We start from the raw sequence: 16,541 nt of genomic DNA on the forward strand, positions 1-16,541 counted from the left end.
AACTTCCTGCTCTTCCAACGACAGCGTCTGATCTTCTACGTCAGCCTGAACCAGCGAATGTGACCTCTGCTTTACGTTTTCGAGGCTTAGACTTTAAGCTGGGGCCATGAGAGGCTGAGTGTTGACTGTCCTTTTTTGAACTGCTTATTCTTTCTCTTCTGAAGCCGCCTTTTCGGGCTTGTTGTAAAGCGGCTCTGCTCAAGCTGCTGCAATAGTACAGTTAACCAGGCATGTTGGAACTTGCCTTAAGTTCAACAGCAGTAGTAAAGAAGAGAGGGACTTAGAAACTATAGTCTCTAATTTCCATCTGTAATTAGTCAGGATTTTAAGCATTATTAACGGAGGGGATAAGTCTTTTGTTCATTTGTTACTGAGCAACACTGATGTTACAGAGCACTCGCTTATCCTTTTTAGGGGGTACTGCTGGCTTTTTGTTTTATACTACAGCGCAATGTGCCATTTCTGGAGTGTGAAGGCAAGGCATTAGTGGCAAGGGTCCTTGCCCTTTGCAAAGAAAAAAAGCTCAAGTGCGTATGAATGGCCTAGCTGTGGGGGGGGGGGGGGGAGAAGCCTTTCTGCTTTCGTCCACCTTCCCCTCTTTCGTTGCCGTTTTCGCTCCTCTCTCTCTCAATACCCCCCTCAAGATTAAGAACATTGAACCTACAGCCTTTCATTCTGGCAATGCTTCTGTTATATGTTTTTTTTTAAAAAGCACGGTAGCTGCTTGACACTGATTTTGAAAAGCGGTGACGCGTGAGCTACACTACGCATCGCTGTGCATCATTTCACTGTTTCATCAAATTGGCTTCTCTGACATCGCGTTGAGCTGCAGTTGTCACTTTAACAGTTGGTGAAACGTAGTGATCATCATTCCACTTGTGTTCGGAGGGGCAAGAGAACAAATTCTGATGTGTGCCCCCTCAAACCACTTCTCACTGCGGCACCATCACACCTGATCGAGAGCTTTCCTTCAACCTAATTCATTCCAGCGATGGAAGGAGACTTGTTTTTGAAGGAACAATTTAGCATTTTTTTTTTGTTGAATTTAGATTCATTTTTTCCAATTGAGGGATAATTTAGCGTGGCCAATCCACCTACCCTGCACATCTCTGGGTTGTGGGGGGCGAAACCCATGCAAACACTGGGAGAATGTGTAAACTCCACACGGACAGTGACCCAGAGCCAGGATCGAAGCTGGGACCTCGGCGCCGTGAGGCAGCAGTGCTACCAACCGCGCCACTGTGCTGCCTAACAATTTAGTATTTCTGTTGCAAATCTGTACAAGTAATTTGCCTATTATCTTCACCAGTTGAGTTAGGTTTTCATTTTGTTGGGAAGTTGGGTATTCTTGTGGGCCATGGACTGAAAATGTTGCATGTTTTACCCGGTTGAATTTTAATTTGGACTACCGAAGCTGATGGTCATTTCCTTCATCCTGCATCTTTGGTCAGGATATAACATCTGCCGCTACCTCCAGTTATGTTGGAATTTAAGATTTCCTATTCTTTGCAAAATCGTATTTGTTATCTTTCTTTCCCCACCCCACCTCTCACGCATTCAAAAGCCACTGTAGGAAGTAATTGTCATCTCCACTTGCATGGAGTGCTGCCGTTCAACCTCTTTCTCCTATGCCCAATATGGATATCTTCACTTTGCACGCAAGATTAAAGCCAGTCTTCCACTCCACTTTGGGTCGTTTATTTTTTGTCCTGCAAGATGACCCAATGAGTATCTTTCTGGTGTTTCAATGTTGCATTGCGTTCTTCCACGGCAAATCACTGGAAATCTCTGTAGGTTGCATTTATCCCACTGGTGAGAGACATGTACATGCAGGAGCTTTGCTGATTGAGCAAACTTATTCTGCAGGACACTTTACAAGCAGCACAGGAGAGTAATCGGTGAGGGGTGACGAGGGTTGATGCAAGGCTTCGTCCATTTCTTTTTTTTTTGACTTGTCCGCCTGGTAGGGAGGATAACATAAGACTTGTATTACATGCTTTACACAAGTCAATGAGAACTTTTGGTCATTGCAAAATCAGTTTTCACTTATCCAGAAGGCATTCATCCATTGCCTAATGCAGCATAAAGACCTCTGGATTGACCTCCATCATTGTTCGGTTGAGCAGAGTTTTCCAGCCTTGCATTGAAAGATGCCGGGCCAGAGGGAAGAGAAATCGGCCAGTGGTTGCTGCTCCATTGACTCCTGCTAGAATTGTGCAGATCTGCACTTGTCAGGTGAGGATAGGTGAGACTCCTGTAGCCTGCTAACGGCTCTACAGTATCCATCTGAGGTGCTGAAGGCTGCTCTGGGAAACAACATCGTAACTGGGGTAACTAATACGGGAGCCAGTGGTAACGTGACTAGACCAGTAATCCAGTGACCAAGGCGGACTCCGGGGACCCAGATTCAAGTCCACCCGGGAAGATGGTGAAATTTGAATTCAATAAAAAGCTGGAATTAATAGTCTAATATTGACCATGAAACCTTTACCAATTTGTCGTAAAAACCCACCTGGTGATCTCTTAAGATCGACCATGATCGTAACCTCAAAGTTAGAAACTTTGGCAGGTGCTCCCTTTGTGTCCCATGTGCTACAACTTGCAGTGCATATGTCTTAACATCTATATGAGGTCATATATGAACAAAGAATGGCAGAGTGGGCAGATAGGTAGCTGATGGAGAAGTGCAAGGTGATACATTTCGGCAGGAAGCACGTGGATGGATAATGTAAAATAAGGGGTACAATTCTGAAGGGGCTGCAGGAGTAGAGGGACCTGGGTGTTTGAGTCCATAAATCATTGAAGGTGACTGGACAGTTGGAGAGAGCAGTTAATAAAGCAAATAATATCCTGGGCTTTAAAATGAATAAAAGAGAGGCATAGAGAACAAGAGCAAGGAGGTTTATGCTGAGCTTATACAAGATGCTAGTTGTTGCTCAGTTGGAATATTGTGTACAGTTCTGGGCGCCCCACCATGGGAAGAATGAACGCGTTGAAGAGTGCAGTAGAGGTGTGCTGGGTAGATAGATTGGAGAGGTTGGGATTGTTCTCCCAGGAGAGAGAAGGCTGAGAGGTGAAGAGATACTCAATTTCGGGCATCGCGGTAGCACAGTGGTTAGCACTGTGGCTTCACTGCGCCAGGGTCCCAGGTTCGATTCCCCGCCTGGGTTGCTGACTGTGCGGAGTCTGCGTGTTCTTCCCGTGTCTGCTTGGGTTTCCTCCGGGTGCTCCGGTTTCCTCCCACAGTCCAAAGAGGTGGATTGGACATGCTAAATTGCCCTTGGTGTCCAAAAAAAAAAGGTTAGGAGGGGTTATTGGGTTACGGGGGTAGGGTGGAAGTGTGGGCTTAAGTGGGTCGGTGCAGACTCAATAGTCCGAATGGCCTCCTTCTGCACTATGTTCTATGTTCCTTGTGCTGAGTGATCGCTGAGCGGTCTTTGTGATGGCTGAGCGGGGGCCCCACCCACCCACCCACCCCTCTTCCTGGTTCAGTAAGATCCCACACCATTATTCAAAGCGCAGGAAAGGTTCCCACAGTCGGCCTCCTTCTGCAATGTATGTTCTAATTGCGAGGGGGCTGGGCAGAGTAGATTGAGGAGAAACCGTTCCTGCTCTTAAAAGGATCGAGAACGAGGGGGGACACGGATTTAAACTGATTTACGAAAGAAGCAATTGTGATGAGAATTTCTCTCAGCGAGAGTTTCAGGTCTGGAGTGCACTTGCGAGCGTGTGGTGGAGGCAGGTTCAATCGAGGTGTTCAAGAGGGCATTAGGTGATTATCTGCAGGAGTACTGGGACAAGGCAGGAGAATGGCACTAAATGGCAATGCTCATTTGGAGGGCTAGTGCTCAGACAATGGGCTGAATGGCCATAGCGATTCTATGGGGGTGAAGTTTCATGGGAGCATTATGACACCATTTGCCCACAGAGTGACCATTATTGGGGCAGTTAACCAAAAGCTTGGTTAAAACTGGTTCTGAGGAGCATGTTATCGCAAGAGAAGGAGGTGGCGAAGCTTGTCGCAGAACTTGTTTAAATTTCTAGCCTCCTGACGTTGGCACTCTAAATATTGGAATATTGTAAAAATGTGACGTGTGTCGTTGCCAGTGGCCACCAGTCACAGGAACACTCTCCCTGCTTCAGCTCCTTCCAGAACTACTGATTTTTAAATTGTATTTGGAGTGTCAGTGAGTCACGCAGCTAGTCTGGATTGCTATTTCTGTTGTCACGGAGACAGAGATTTTGACGAGCACCGTGACAATTTATTACAATGCACCTATTTTTGGAGCTTTTTACCGAGGCTGTGCTGGGCCCTAAAACCAGCGTGGCAAATTGGCCCCCATTTCCAAACTTTGTAAAAATAAAATTTAGAGTACCCAGTTCATCTTTTTTCCAATTTAGCATGGCCAAACCACCTACCCTGCACACCTTTATTTGGGCTGTGGGCAGACACGGGGCGAATGTGCAAACCTCACACGGACAGTGACCCGGGGCCGGGATTGAACCTGGGTCCTCGGCACCGCGAGGCAGCAGTGCTAACCGCTGTGTCGCCCATTCCTGTTTTCAAGCTTACAAATCGCACATATGCCCACAGGGAGCTAAGCTGTGTCCTTTCACGAGCGATGAGCCAAATTTATAATTAATTTCTGGGGGGTGGGGTAGGATATATGGCTATGAAGAATTAAATTCCTATTTCCTAAGGTTAAGTACCACAATGATTCCAGTGATAACAAAAGAATTTCCTATTTGGGCCTTGGAGGCCATTTACTTCATTGTCGATACAAGCCTCACTGTTAACACACCTCGGTTGGCAGCATTTTCCCAAACTGCCCCCATCGACCTAAGCCAGATCAGTTTGGGTCCAGGTTCTGGTGTAAGGATTTGTGATCCTTTATCTAGGCTGACGCACCGCAGGGCTCACTTGTTATTAGGCCATGTTACAGTTGCTGCCTTTTCAGTTAAGCTAAGCCCCGATCTGCTTGATTGGATTGACCCAAGGAATAACGTGTTGCAATTCGGCTAAGAGCTGGATGGAAGTTGGCCTGATCACTTTGTGTACCTTCCAACAGCAGAGCATTAAACTGGCCATTTCTGATTTTTTTTTTTTTGTTTTCCCCCCTTGTGTGGACTGGTGTGTGCCTGCATAACAATGGCTGCACTTTGAAAATCATTTATTGTCTGTGGAACACTGTCTGAAGGATGGAATCAGAATTTACAGTGCAGAAGGAGGCCATTCGGCCCATTGAGTCTGCACCGACCCTTGAAAAGAACACCCCACACCTTCACCCTATTCCAATAACCCCACCTAACCTTTCTTTGGACATAATGGGAAATTTATCACGGCCAATCCACCTAACCTGCATATCTTTGGACTGTGGGAGGAAACCGGAGCACCCGGAGGTAACCCACACAGACACTGGGAGATCGTGCAGACTCCGCACAGACAGTGAACCAAGCCGGGAATCAAACCTGGGACCCTGGAGATGTGAAGCAACTGTGCTAACATGTTGCCTGTGCTGTATAAATGCAAGATCACCAAATGGTGACTGTTTTGCCTTGAAAGGACCAAAATCAAACTTGTACCAGTGTCTGGTCTAAATTCAAAGCCTAAAGTCTGTACCTTTGCTTCACCTGTGACCGATCTACAGCAACCTTGCTGTGTTCTACAGTGTTTGCGATGGGTGTAATCCAAATTCTATACATTAACACGCACAAGCCTTCGAGCTTTAAAAACTGTTTGTTTTTAGTTGGAAACTCGTATAAAGTTGACCTAGCCAGTCTTGCTTGCAGAGACTTGCCATAACTGCATGTTGTTTTTGGTGATGACACACATCCTCTACCTAATTGCAGTCTTAGAGTAAATTGGAAAACCTGTTCCCATAAGGACACCGCAGCAACCAGGTACAACCTGTAAAGCAGGAGTTTGGTTGCCAGGTATGTTACTGTGGTTTGTGTGTTGCAGATGAGGATGGGGTCAGCCCTGAACACGGTTCCCTCCATAGTGGGAGACGATGGCACGGTGGTAGCTTTGGTAGAGTAGTATGGGCGGCACGGTAACACAAGTGGTTAGCACTGTTGCTTCACAGCACCAGGGTTCCTGGTTCAATTCCCGGCTTGGGTCACTGTCTGTGCGCAGTCTGCACGTTCTCCCCGTGTCTGCGTTGGTTTCCTCCGGGTGCTCCGGTTTCCTCCCACAAGTCCCGGAAGATATGCTTGTTAGGTGAACTGGGCATTCTGAATTCTCCCTCTGTGTACCCGAACAGGCGCCGCAGCGCGGTGACTGGGGGACTTTCACTGTAACTTTATTGCAGTGTGAATGTAAGCCTACTTGCAACACTAATAAGGTTATTATTATTAATCCAGAGGCCCAAGCAAATGTTCTGAGGGAGGCTTTCAAATCCCACATGGCAGCCAATGACACTTAAATTAATTTGATAAATCTAGAACTGATGGTCAGTCTCAAAAATGGTGACCATGAAACTAACATTGATTTTGTTGTTTAAAAACCAATCTCGGTCACTAATGCCCTTGTCGGGAAGGAAATCTGCAGTCTTTAACTGGCCTGGCCCACGTGCAACTCCAGAACCAGGGCAAAATGGTTGACTTCTACCTGTCTTCTGAAACAGCCGAGCGAGCCACTCCACCAGAGGGCAATTGGGATGGGCAACTAATGTTATTGCCAGAGATATCGCAGGAAAGAATAAAAATTAAGACCTCTGTTCCGTTGCCATTCCATGCCTGAGTGCATGAGTACCAGGGAGCAGTTGGAAACTATGGGCAACATATCTCCCAGTGGCTATTTTTTACAGGGCCATTGATTTTAAACTTTGTTTTTGTAGATGGTTTTTTATGGACTGAAATGCGAAATGGAATCTTTGGAGGTTTTTGCTGCATGTTGCCGCTGGCGTGCTTGGTCAATAAGATTGCGTTTGCATCTCTAATCAGTGCTGGAGTTGCCTCCCCGTCAGGTTTTTTTTTTAGACTTTATATTCGATTGGATTTGTTTATTATCACGTGTACCGAGGTACAGTAAAAAGTATTTTTCTGCGAGCTCAACAGATCATTAAGTACATGGGAAGAAAAGGGAATAAAAGAAAATACATAATAGGGCAACACAAGGTATAAAAGAGAGAGGTTAGTAATAATGTTTGTCTTAGAATTAAATTTTAAAAGATTAGAACCGAGTACAAGTTAACTAAAAAGTGGATCTGTTGGGGAGAGCTCACAGAGAGTCACCTCACTTCGGCGGCATCTTCGCCATTTGTTCCATTGAGGTGACATGAAAGCTGATGCTTTTCATAAGATCACAGTGAGCCGAAGTAGGCCATTCATCCCATCGAGTTTGCACCTATCCTCTGAAAGAGCACCCCTGTCTAGGCCCCCGCCCGAATCTCGTCACCACACCTAAACTTTTAGACACCCAAGGGGCAACTTAGCATGGCCAATCCACCTAACCTGCACATCTTTGGACTGTGGGAGGAAACCGGAGCACCCGGAGGAAACCCACGCAGACGCTGGGAGAATGTACAAGCCCCACACATAGTCACCCAAGGTCGGAATTGAACCCGGGTCCCTGGCGCTGTGAAGCAGCAGTGCTAACCACTGTGCCAATGTGCCGTTTTGTGTTCTTTTTTTCTTCACATCTCTTGAACTGCACCCGAGGACCCTTCAAGAGTTGTTTCTATTGAAATGCGGTTCCAGTGTTCACTCGAGCTACGGGACTACTGGCAAAGACTTGATGGGCCGAGTGGCCTCCTTGCTGTGCCGTGACGACATACACTCTGACAAAGAGTCATCGGACTCAAACGCGGGGGGGGGGCGGGCGGCAAGACTGAGTTGAACTTCCTGTCACTGACCCAGCTAATACAGAACAAACCATGGGGGTTGAACTTGGGGTTCAGGTTTTATTGTCGAGTACCACACCAGGCATATTGAATCCAAGCATTGTTGGTGTCAGCAAGTCCTTTTTTTAAAAAAATTAAATCATTTTAAAAACCTGTTGCATTAATGAGTTAAAGCTCACTTTGCTCTTTTTCTCGGTGTTAAAAAGACAGATGTGGATTCTTCTCTGTACAGTTCCACTGATAAAACCAATCGTCTTGTCTTTTTTTTTCTCCAGGTGCAAACATCGCCACTGGGGAGGAAGTTGCAATAAAGCTGGAATGTGTCAAAACGAAACACCCCCAACTTCACATCGAGAGCAAGTTCTACAAGATGATGCAAGGAGGGGGTGAGTTTGGGTCATTTTGGCTGGAGGGGCTGGGGTGAACAGGTGAATTCCATGGGGAACAAGGCCTTTTGATCCCTCCACTGTTGCGGCTCTCTGCATCCAACTGTGATTTGTGGATCCCTCAAATCTGTATCTCTTTCTCTCTTAGTTATTGCAAACATTTCACTTTTGTGTCAGTCCTTGTTGATACTTACCACCTTTAATACTTGTGTGATCTGTGGTTCTCCTTTCCTTCATAAGGCATTAAATCTGACTTTACTCCACCTGAGACAAATATAATATTGCTTAGAGCAACGGCCCCTTCCCATAGCTAATGTGTACTCTGCTCGACCACCGTTTTCTCTTTCTTTCTCTCTCTCCCCCTCTCTCTTTTTCTTTCTCGCTCTTTTTTCTTTCCCCCCTCCCTTTCTCCCCGTCTCTCTCTCTCCCCGTCTCTCTCTCTCCCTGTCTCTCTCTCTCCCTGTCTCTCTCTCTCCCTGTCTCTCTCTCTCCCTGTCTCTCTCTCTCCCTGTCTCTCTCTCTCCCTGTCTCTCTCTCTCCCCGTCTCTCTCTCTCCCCGTCTCTCTCTCTCTCCCCGTCTCTCTCTCTCCCCGTCTCTCTCTCTCCCCGTCTCTCTCTCTCCCCGTCTCTCTCTCTCCCCGTCTCTCTCTCTCCCCGTCTCTCTCTCTCCCCGTCTCTCTCTCTCCCCGTCTCTCTCTCTCCCCGTCTCTCTCTCTCCCCGTCTCTCTCTCTCCCCGTCTCTCTCTCTCTCTCTCCCCGTCTCCCTCTCTCTTCCCTGTCTCTCTCTCTCCCTGTCTCTCGCTCTCTCTCTCTCTCTCCCTGTCTCTCTCTCTCTCTCTCTCTCTCCTCTCCCCGTCTCTCTCTCTCTCTCTCCCGTCTCTCTCTCTCCCGTCTCTCTCTCCCCGTCTCTCTCTCCCCGTCTCTCTCTCCCCGTCTCTCTCTCCCCGTCTCGCTCTCCCCGTCTCGCTCTCCCCGTCTCCCTCTCCCCGTCTCCCTCTCCCCGTCTCCCTCTCCCCGTCTCCCTCTCCCCGTCTCCCTCTCCCCGTCTCCCTCTCCCCGTCTCCCTCTCCCCGTCTCCCTCTCCCCGTCTCCCTCTCCCCGTCTCCCTCTCCCCGTCTCCCTCTCCCCGTCTCCCTCTCCCCGTCTCCCTCTCCCCGTCTCCCTCTCCCCGTCTCCCTCTCCCCGTCTCCCTCTCCCCGTCTCCCTCTCCCCGTCTCCCTCTCCCCGTCTCCCTCTCCCCGTCTCCCTCTCCCCGTCTCCCTCTCCCCGTCTCCCTCTCCCCGTCTCCCTCTCCCCGTCTCCCTCTCCCCGTCTCCCTCTCCCCGTCTCCCTCTCCCCGTCTCCCTCTCCCCGTCTCCCTCTCCCCGTCTCCCTCTCCCCGTCTCCCTCTCCCCGTCTCCCTCTCCCCGTCTCCCTCTCCCCGTCTCCCTCTCCCCGTCTCCCTCTCCCCGTCTCCCTCTCCCCGTCTCCCTCTCCCCGTCTCCCTCTCCCCGTCTCCCTCTCCCCGTCTCCCTCTCCCCGTCTCCCTCTCCCCGTCTCCCTCTCCCCGTCTCCCTCTCCCCGTCTCCCTCTCCCCGTCTCCCTCTCCCCGTCTCCCTCTCCCCGTCTCCCTCTCCCCGTCTCCCTCTCCCCGTCTCCCTCTCCCCGTCTCCCTCTCCCCGTCTCCCTCTCCCCGTCTCCCTCTCCCCGTCTCCCTCTCCCCGTCTCCCTCTCCCCGTCTCCCTCTCCCCGTCTCCCTCTCCCCGTCTCCCTCTCCCCGTCTCCCTCTCCCCGTCTCCCTCTCCCCGTCTCCCTCTCCCCGTCTCCCTCTCCCCGTCTCCCTCTCCCCGTCTCCCTCTCCCCGTCTCCCTCTCCCCGTCTCCCTCTCCCCGTCTCCCTCTCCCCGTCTCCCTCTCCCCGTCTCCCTCTCCCCGTCTCCCTCTCCCCGTCTCCCTCTCCCCGTCTCCCTCTCCCCGTCTCCCTCTCCCCGTCTCCCTCTCCCCGTCTCCCTCTCCCCGTCTCCCTCTCCCCGTCTCCCTCTCCCCGTCTCCCTCTCCCCGTCTCCCTCTCCCCCTCTCCCTCTCCCCCTCTCCCTCTCCCCCTCTCCCTCTCCCCCTCTCCCTCTCCCCCTCTCCCTCTCCCCCTCTCCCTCTCCCCCTCTCCCTCTCCCCCTCTCCCTCTCCCCCTCTCCCTCTCCCCCTCTCCCTCTCCCCCTCTCCCTCTCCCCCTCTCCCTCTCCCCCTCTCCCTCTCCCCCTCTCCCTCTCCCCCTCTCCCTCTCCCCCTCTCCCTCTCCCCCTCTCCCTCTCCCCCTCTCCCTCTCCCCCTCTCCCTCTCCCCCTCTCCCTCTCCCCCTCTCCCTCTCCCCCTCTCCCTCTCCCCCTCTCCCTCTCCCCCTCTCCCTCTCCCCCTCTCCCTCTCCCCCTCTCCCTCTCCCCCTCTCCCTCTCCCCCTCTCCCTCTCCCCCTCTCCCTCTCCCCCTCTCCCTCTCCCCCTCTCCCTCTCCCCCTCTCCCTCTCCCCCTCTCCCTCTCCCCCTCTCCCTCTCCCCGTCTCCCTCTCCCTCTCCCCGTCTCCCTCTCCCTCTCCCCGTCTCCCTCTCCCTCTCCCCGTCTCCCTCTCCCTCTCCCCGTCTCCCTCTCCCTCTCCCCGTCTCCCTCTCCCTCTCCCCCTCTCCCTCTCCCCGTCTCCCTCTCCCTCTCCCCGTCTCCCTCTCCCTCTCCCCGTCTCCCTCTCCCTCTCCCCGTCTCCCTCTCCCTCTCCCCGTCTCACTCTCCCTCTCCCCGTCTCACTCTCCCTCTCCCCGTCTCACTCTCCCTCTCCCCGTCTCCCTCTCCCTCTCCCCGTCTCCCTCTCCCCGTCTCCCTCTCCCCGTCTCCCTCTCCCCGTCTCCCTCTCCCCGTCTCCCCGTCTCCCTCTCCCCGTCTCCCCGTCTCCCTCTCCCCGTCTCCCTCTCCCCCTCTCCCTCTCCCCGTCTCCCTCTCCCTCTCCCCGTCTCCCTCTCCCTCTCCCCGTCTCCCTCTCCCTCTCCCCGTCTCCCTCTCCCCGTCTCCCTCTCCCCGTCTCCCTCTCCCTCTCCCCGTCTCCCTCTCCCTCTCCCCGTCTCACTCTCCCTCTCCCCGTCTCACTCTCCCTCTCCCCGTCTCACTCTCCCTCTCCCCGTCTCCCTCTCCCTCTCCCCGTCTCCCTCTCCCCGTCTCCCTCTCCCCGTCTCCCTCTCCCCGTCTCCCTCTCCCCGTCTCCCCGTCTCCCTCTCCCCGTCTCCCCGTCTCCCTCTCCCCGTCTCCCTCTCCCCCTCTCCCTCTCCCCGTCTCCCTCTCCCTCTCCCCGTCTCCCTCTCCCTCTCCCCGTCTCCCTCTCCCTCTCCCCGTCTCCCTCTCCCCGTCTCCCTCTCCCCGTCTCCCTCTCCCCGTCTCCCTCTCCCCGTCTCCCTCTCCCCGTCTCCCTCTCCCTCTCCCCGTCTCCCTCTCCCTCTCCCCGTCTCCCTCTCCCTCTCCCCGTCTCCCTCTCCCCGTCTCCCTCTCCCCGTCTCCCTCTCCCCCTCTCCCTCTCCCCGTCTCCCTCTCCCTCTCCCCGTCTCCCTCTCCCCGTCTCCCTCTCCCCGTCTCCCTCTCCCCGTCTCCCTCTCCCTCTCCCCGTCTCCCTCTCCCTCTCCCCGTCTCCCTCTCCCTCTCCCCGTCTCCCTCTCCCCGTCTCCCTCTCCCCGTCTCCCTCTCCCCCTCTCCCTCTCCCCGTCTCCCTCTCCCTCTCCCCGTCTCCCTCTCCCTCTCCCCGTCTCCCTCTCCCCGTCTCCCTCTCCCCGTCTCCCTCTCCCCGTCTCCCTCTCCCCGTCTCCCTCTCCCCGTCTCCCTCTCCCCGTCTCCCTCTCCCTCTCCCCGTCTCCCTCTCCCCGTCTCCCTCTCCCCGTCTCCCTCTCCCCGTCTCCCTCTCCCCGTCTCCCTCTCCCTCTCCCCGTCTCCCTCTCCCCGTCTCCCTCTCCCCGTCTCCCTCTCCCCGTCTCCCTCTCCCCGTCTCCCTCTCCCCGTCTCCCTCTCCCCGTCTCCCTCTCCCCGTCTCCCTCTCCCCGTCTCCCTCTCCCCGTCTCCCTCTCCCCGTCTCCCTCTCCCCGTCTCCCTCTCCCCGTCTCCCTCTCCCCGTCTCCCTCTCCCCGTCTCCCTCTCCCCGTCTCCCTCTCCCCGTCTCCCTCTCCCCGTCTCCCTCTCCCCGTCTCCCTCTCCCCGTCTCCCTCTCCCCGTCTCCCTCTCCCCGTCTCCCTCTCCCCGTCTCCCTCTCCCCGTCTCCCTCTCCCCGTCTCCCTCTCCCCGTCTCCCTCTCCCCGTCTCCCTCTCCCCGTCTCCCTCTCCCCGTCTCCCTCTCCCCGTCTCCCTCTCCCCGTCTCCCTCTCCCCGTCTCCCTCTCCCCGTCTCCCTCTCCCCGTCTCCCTCTCCCCGTCTCCCTCTCCCCGTCTCCCTCTCCCCGTCTCCCTCTCCCCGTCTCCCTCTCCCCGTCTCCCTCTCCCCGTCTCCCTCTCCCCGTCTCCCTCTCCCCGTCTCCCTCTCCCCGTCTCCCTCTCCCCGTCTCCCTCTCCCCGTCTCCCTCTCCCCGTCTCCCTCTCCCCGTCTCCCTCTCCCCGTCTCCCTCTCCCCGTCTCCCTCTCCCCGTCTCCCTCTCCCCGTCTCCCTCTCCCCGTCTCCCTCTCCCCGTCTCCCTCTCCCCGTCTCCCTCTCCCCGTCTCCCTCTCCCCGTCTCCCTCTCCCCGTCTCCCTCTCCCCGTCTCCCTCTCCCCGTCTCCCTCTCCCCGTCTCCCTCTCCCCGTCTCCCTCTCCCCGTCTCCCTCTCCCCGTCTCCCTCTCCCCGTCTCCCTCTCCCCGTCTCCCTCTCCCCCTCTCCCTCTCCCCCTCTCCCTCTCCCCCTCTCCCTCTCCCCCTCTCCCTCTCCCTCTCCCCGTCTCCCTCTCCCTCTCCCTCTCCCCGTCTCCCTCTCCCCGTCTCCCTCTCCCTCTCCCTCTCCCTCTCCCCGTCTCCGTCTCCCTCTCCGTCTCCCTCTCCCTCTCCCCGTCTCCCTCTCCCTCTCCCCGTCTCCGTCTCTCCGTCTCCCCGTCTCCCTCTCCCCGTCTCCCTCTCCCCGTCTCCCTCTCCCTCTCCCCGTCTCCCTCTCCCCGTCTCCCTCTCCCCGTCTCCCTCTCCCCGTCTCCCTCTCCCCGTCTCCCTCTCCCCGTCTCCCTCTCCCCGTCTCCCTCTCCCCGTCTCCCTCTCCCCGTCTCCCTCTCCCCGTCTCCCTCTCCCCGTCTCCCTCTCCCCGTCTCCCTCTCCCCGTCTCCCTCTCCCCGTCTCCCTCTCCCCGTCTCCCTCTCCCCGTCTCCCTCTCCCCGTCTCCCTCTCCCCGTCTCCCTCTCCCCGTCTCCCTCTCCCCGTCTCCCTCTCCCCGTCTCCCTCTCCCCGTCTCCCTCTCCCCGTCTCCCTCTCCCCGTCTCCCTCTCCCCGTCTCCCTCTCCCTCTCCCCGTCTCCCTCTCCCTCTCCCCGTCTCCCTCTCCATCTCCCCGTCTCCCTCTCCATCTCCCCCTCTCCCTCTCCCTCTCCCTCTCCCCGTCTCCCTCTCCCTCTCCCTCTCCCCGTCTCCCTCTCCCTCTCCCCCTCTCCCTCTCCCTCTCCCTCTCCCCGTCTCCCTCTCCCTCTCCCCGTCTCCGTCTCCCTCTCCGTCTCCCTCTCCCTCTCCCCGTCTCCCTCTCCCTCTCCCCGTCTCCCTCTCCCCGTCTCCCTCTCCCTCTCCCCGTCTCCCTCTCCCCGTCTCCCTCTCCCCGTCTCGCTCTCCCTCTCCCCGTCTCGCTCTCCCTCTCCCCGTCTCGCTCTCCCTCTCCCCGTCTCGCTCTCCCTCTCCCCGTCTCGCTCTCCCTCTCCCCGTCTCGCTCTCCCTCTCCCCGTCTCGCTCTCCCTCTCCCCGTCTCGCTCTCCCTCTCCCCGTCTCGCTCTCCCTCTCCCCGTCTCGCTCTCCCTCTCCCCGTCTCGCTCTCCCTCTCCCCGTCTCGCTCTCCCTCTCCCCGTCTCGCTCTCCCTCTCCCCGTCTCGCTCTCCCTCTCCCCGTCTCGCTCTCCCTCTCCCCGTCTCGCTCTCCCTCTCCCCGTCTCGCTCTCCCTCTCCCCGTCTCGCTCTCCCTCTCCCCGTCTCGCTCTCCCTCTCCCCGTCTCGCTCTCCCTCTCCCCGTCTCGCTCTCCCTCTCCCCGTCTCGCTCTCCCTCTCCCCGTCTCGCTCTCCCTCTCCCCGTCTCGCTCTCCCTCTCCCCGTCTCGCTCTCCCTCTCCCCGTCTCGCTCTCCCTCTCCCCGTCTCGCTCTCCCTCTCCCCGTCTCGCTCTCCCTCTCCCCGTCTCGCTCTCCCTCTCCCCGTCTCGCTCTCCCTCTCCCCGTCTCGCTCTCCCCTCTCCCCGTCTCGCTCTCCCTCTCCCCGTCTCGCTCTCCCTCTCCCCGTCTCGCTCTCCCTCTCCCCGTCTCGCTCTCCCTCTCCCCGTCTCGCTCTCCCTCTCCCCGTCTCGCTCTCCCTCTCCCCGTCTCGCTCTCCCTCTCCCCGTCTCGCTCTCCCTCTCCCCGTCTCGCTCTCCCTCTCCCCGTCTCGCTCTCCCTCTCCCCGTCTCGCTCTCCCTCTCCCCGTCTCGCTCTCCCTCTCCCCGTCTCGCTCTCCCTCTCCCCGTCTCGCTCTCCCTCTCCCCGTCTCGCTCTCCCTCTCCCCGTCTCGCTCTCCCTCTCCCCGTCTCGCTCTCCCTCTCCCCGTCTCCTAGCTTTATCAAAGATGTCAATGTGCAAAGACGGAGGCAGGTTTTAGATGCTGCTGTGACTGTGTTGCAGCATCTGATGTAGATGGTGGCCCAACCCCAAGGGAGGCTTGTGGTCTTGAGGGTGAAATAATTGTGTTTGCCCTTCACCGGTGTTTCTGGGAAAGCTCTGGCTCTGAAAAGGAACTGGATGAAAGCAATGACTGGGTGGCCTTGTGCAGCCTCTACCTATCTGGCCCTCGCTCTGTGGAATGGAGGTGACCATTGGCCTAAATCAGTGCACCCTGACAATTCGGGGGGGATAAAGGCGAACCAGTGGATGTGCTGTACTTAGATTTCCAGAAAGCAACATCAAAGGTTATTGTGGAAAATAAAAGCTCTTGGGTAATATATTAGCATAGGGGAAAACTGACCACTAACAGGGCGCAGAGAGTGGATCTTTTACAGGTTGAAGAGGTGTAATGAGTGATAAGCCACAGGTCTTGGTGCTGGGATCTCCGCTGTTTACATTTTCTATACATGACTTGGGAATGCAGGGATTGAAGGGATGGTTGCCAAATTTGCTGATGACATGAAGACGGATAGGAAAATAAGCTGGGAAGAGGACGTAAGGAGGCTACAAAAAGATAGTTTAAGTGGCAAAGATCTGGCAAATGGCGTATAATGTCGGAAAATGTGAAATTGTCCGTTATCTAAAATGGTGAGAGATTGCGGAACTCTGAGGTGGAGAGGGATCTGGGTATCCTAATGCATGACAGTTAGTATACTGGTGTAGCAAGTATATAGCAGGTATAGCAAGTAATTAGGAAAGCTAATAGGATATTTTCATTTATTCGGGAAATGCTTAGGAAATCAGAAGCACAAAGGGCCTTGGGAGTCCTTGTTCACGATTCTCTTAAGGTTAACGTGCAGGTTCAGTCGGCAGTTAGGAAGGCAAATGCAATGTTAGCATTCATGTCAAGATGGCTAGGATACAAGACCAGGGATGTATAAGGCTCTGGTCAGACCCCATTTGGAGTATTGCAGTTTTGGGCCCCATATCTAAGGAAGGATGTGCCGGCCTTGGAAAGGGTCCAGAGGAGGTTCACAAGAATGATCCCTAGAATGAAGAGCTTGTCGTACGAGGCACGGTTGAGGACTCTGGGCCTGTACTCATTGGAGTTTAGAAGGATGAGGGGGGATCTTACTGAAACTTGCAGGATACTGCGAGGCCTGAATAGAGTGGAGGTGGAGAGGACGTTTCAACTTGTGGGAAAAACTAGAAGCAGAGGGCACAATCTCAGACTAAAGGGACGATCGTTTAAAACCGAGATGAGGAGGAATTTCTTCAGCCAGAGGGTGGTGAATCTGTGGAACTTTTTTGCCGCAGAAGGCTATGGAGGCCAAATCACTAAGTGTCTTTAAGATCGAGATCGATAGGTTCTTGATGAATAAGGGATCAGGGGTTATGGGGAGAAGGCAGGAGAATGGGGATGAGAAAAATATCAGCCATGATTGAATGGCGGAGCAGACTCAATGGGCCTAATTCTGCTCCTATGCAGCGCGGTAGCATTGTGGTTAGCACAATTGCTTCACAGCTCCAGGGTCCCAG

The 16,541-nt window shown here is 55.3% G+C and overlaps 1 protein-coding gene across 1 annotated transcript in view; it reads left to right on the forward strand.

Annotated features, from left to right (window-relative positions):
• Positions 1–8,118: 8,118 nt before the first annotated feature.
• Positions 8,119–16,541, forward strand: part of LOC140403925 (casein kinase I) — a 39,376-nt gene continuing 30,953 nt past the window's right edge. Inside the window, exon 1 of the mRNA XM_072492173.1 lies at positions 8,119–8,230. Coding sequence (XP_072348274.1) covers positions 8,215–8,230 — 16 coding nt within the window. The 5' untranslated portion in view covers positions 8,119–8,214. The remainder of the gene's footprint in view (positions 8,231–16,541) is intronic.

The sequence above is a fragment of the Scyliorhinus torazame genome, chromosome 29, assembly GCF_047496885.1.
Source record: "Scyliorhinus torazame isolate Kashiwa2021f chromosome 29, sScyTor2.1, whole genome shotgun sequence".
In the NCBI taxonomy this organism is placed as follows: domain Eukaryota; kingdom Metazoa; phylum Chordata; class Chondrichthyes; order Carcharhiniformes; family Scyliorhinidae; genus Scyliorhinus; species Scyliorhinus torazame.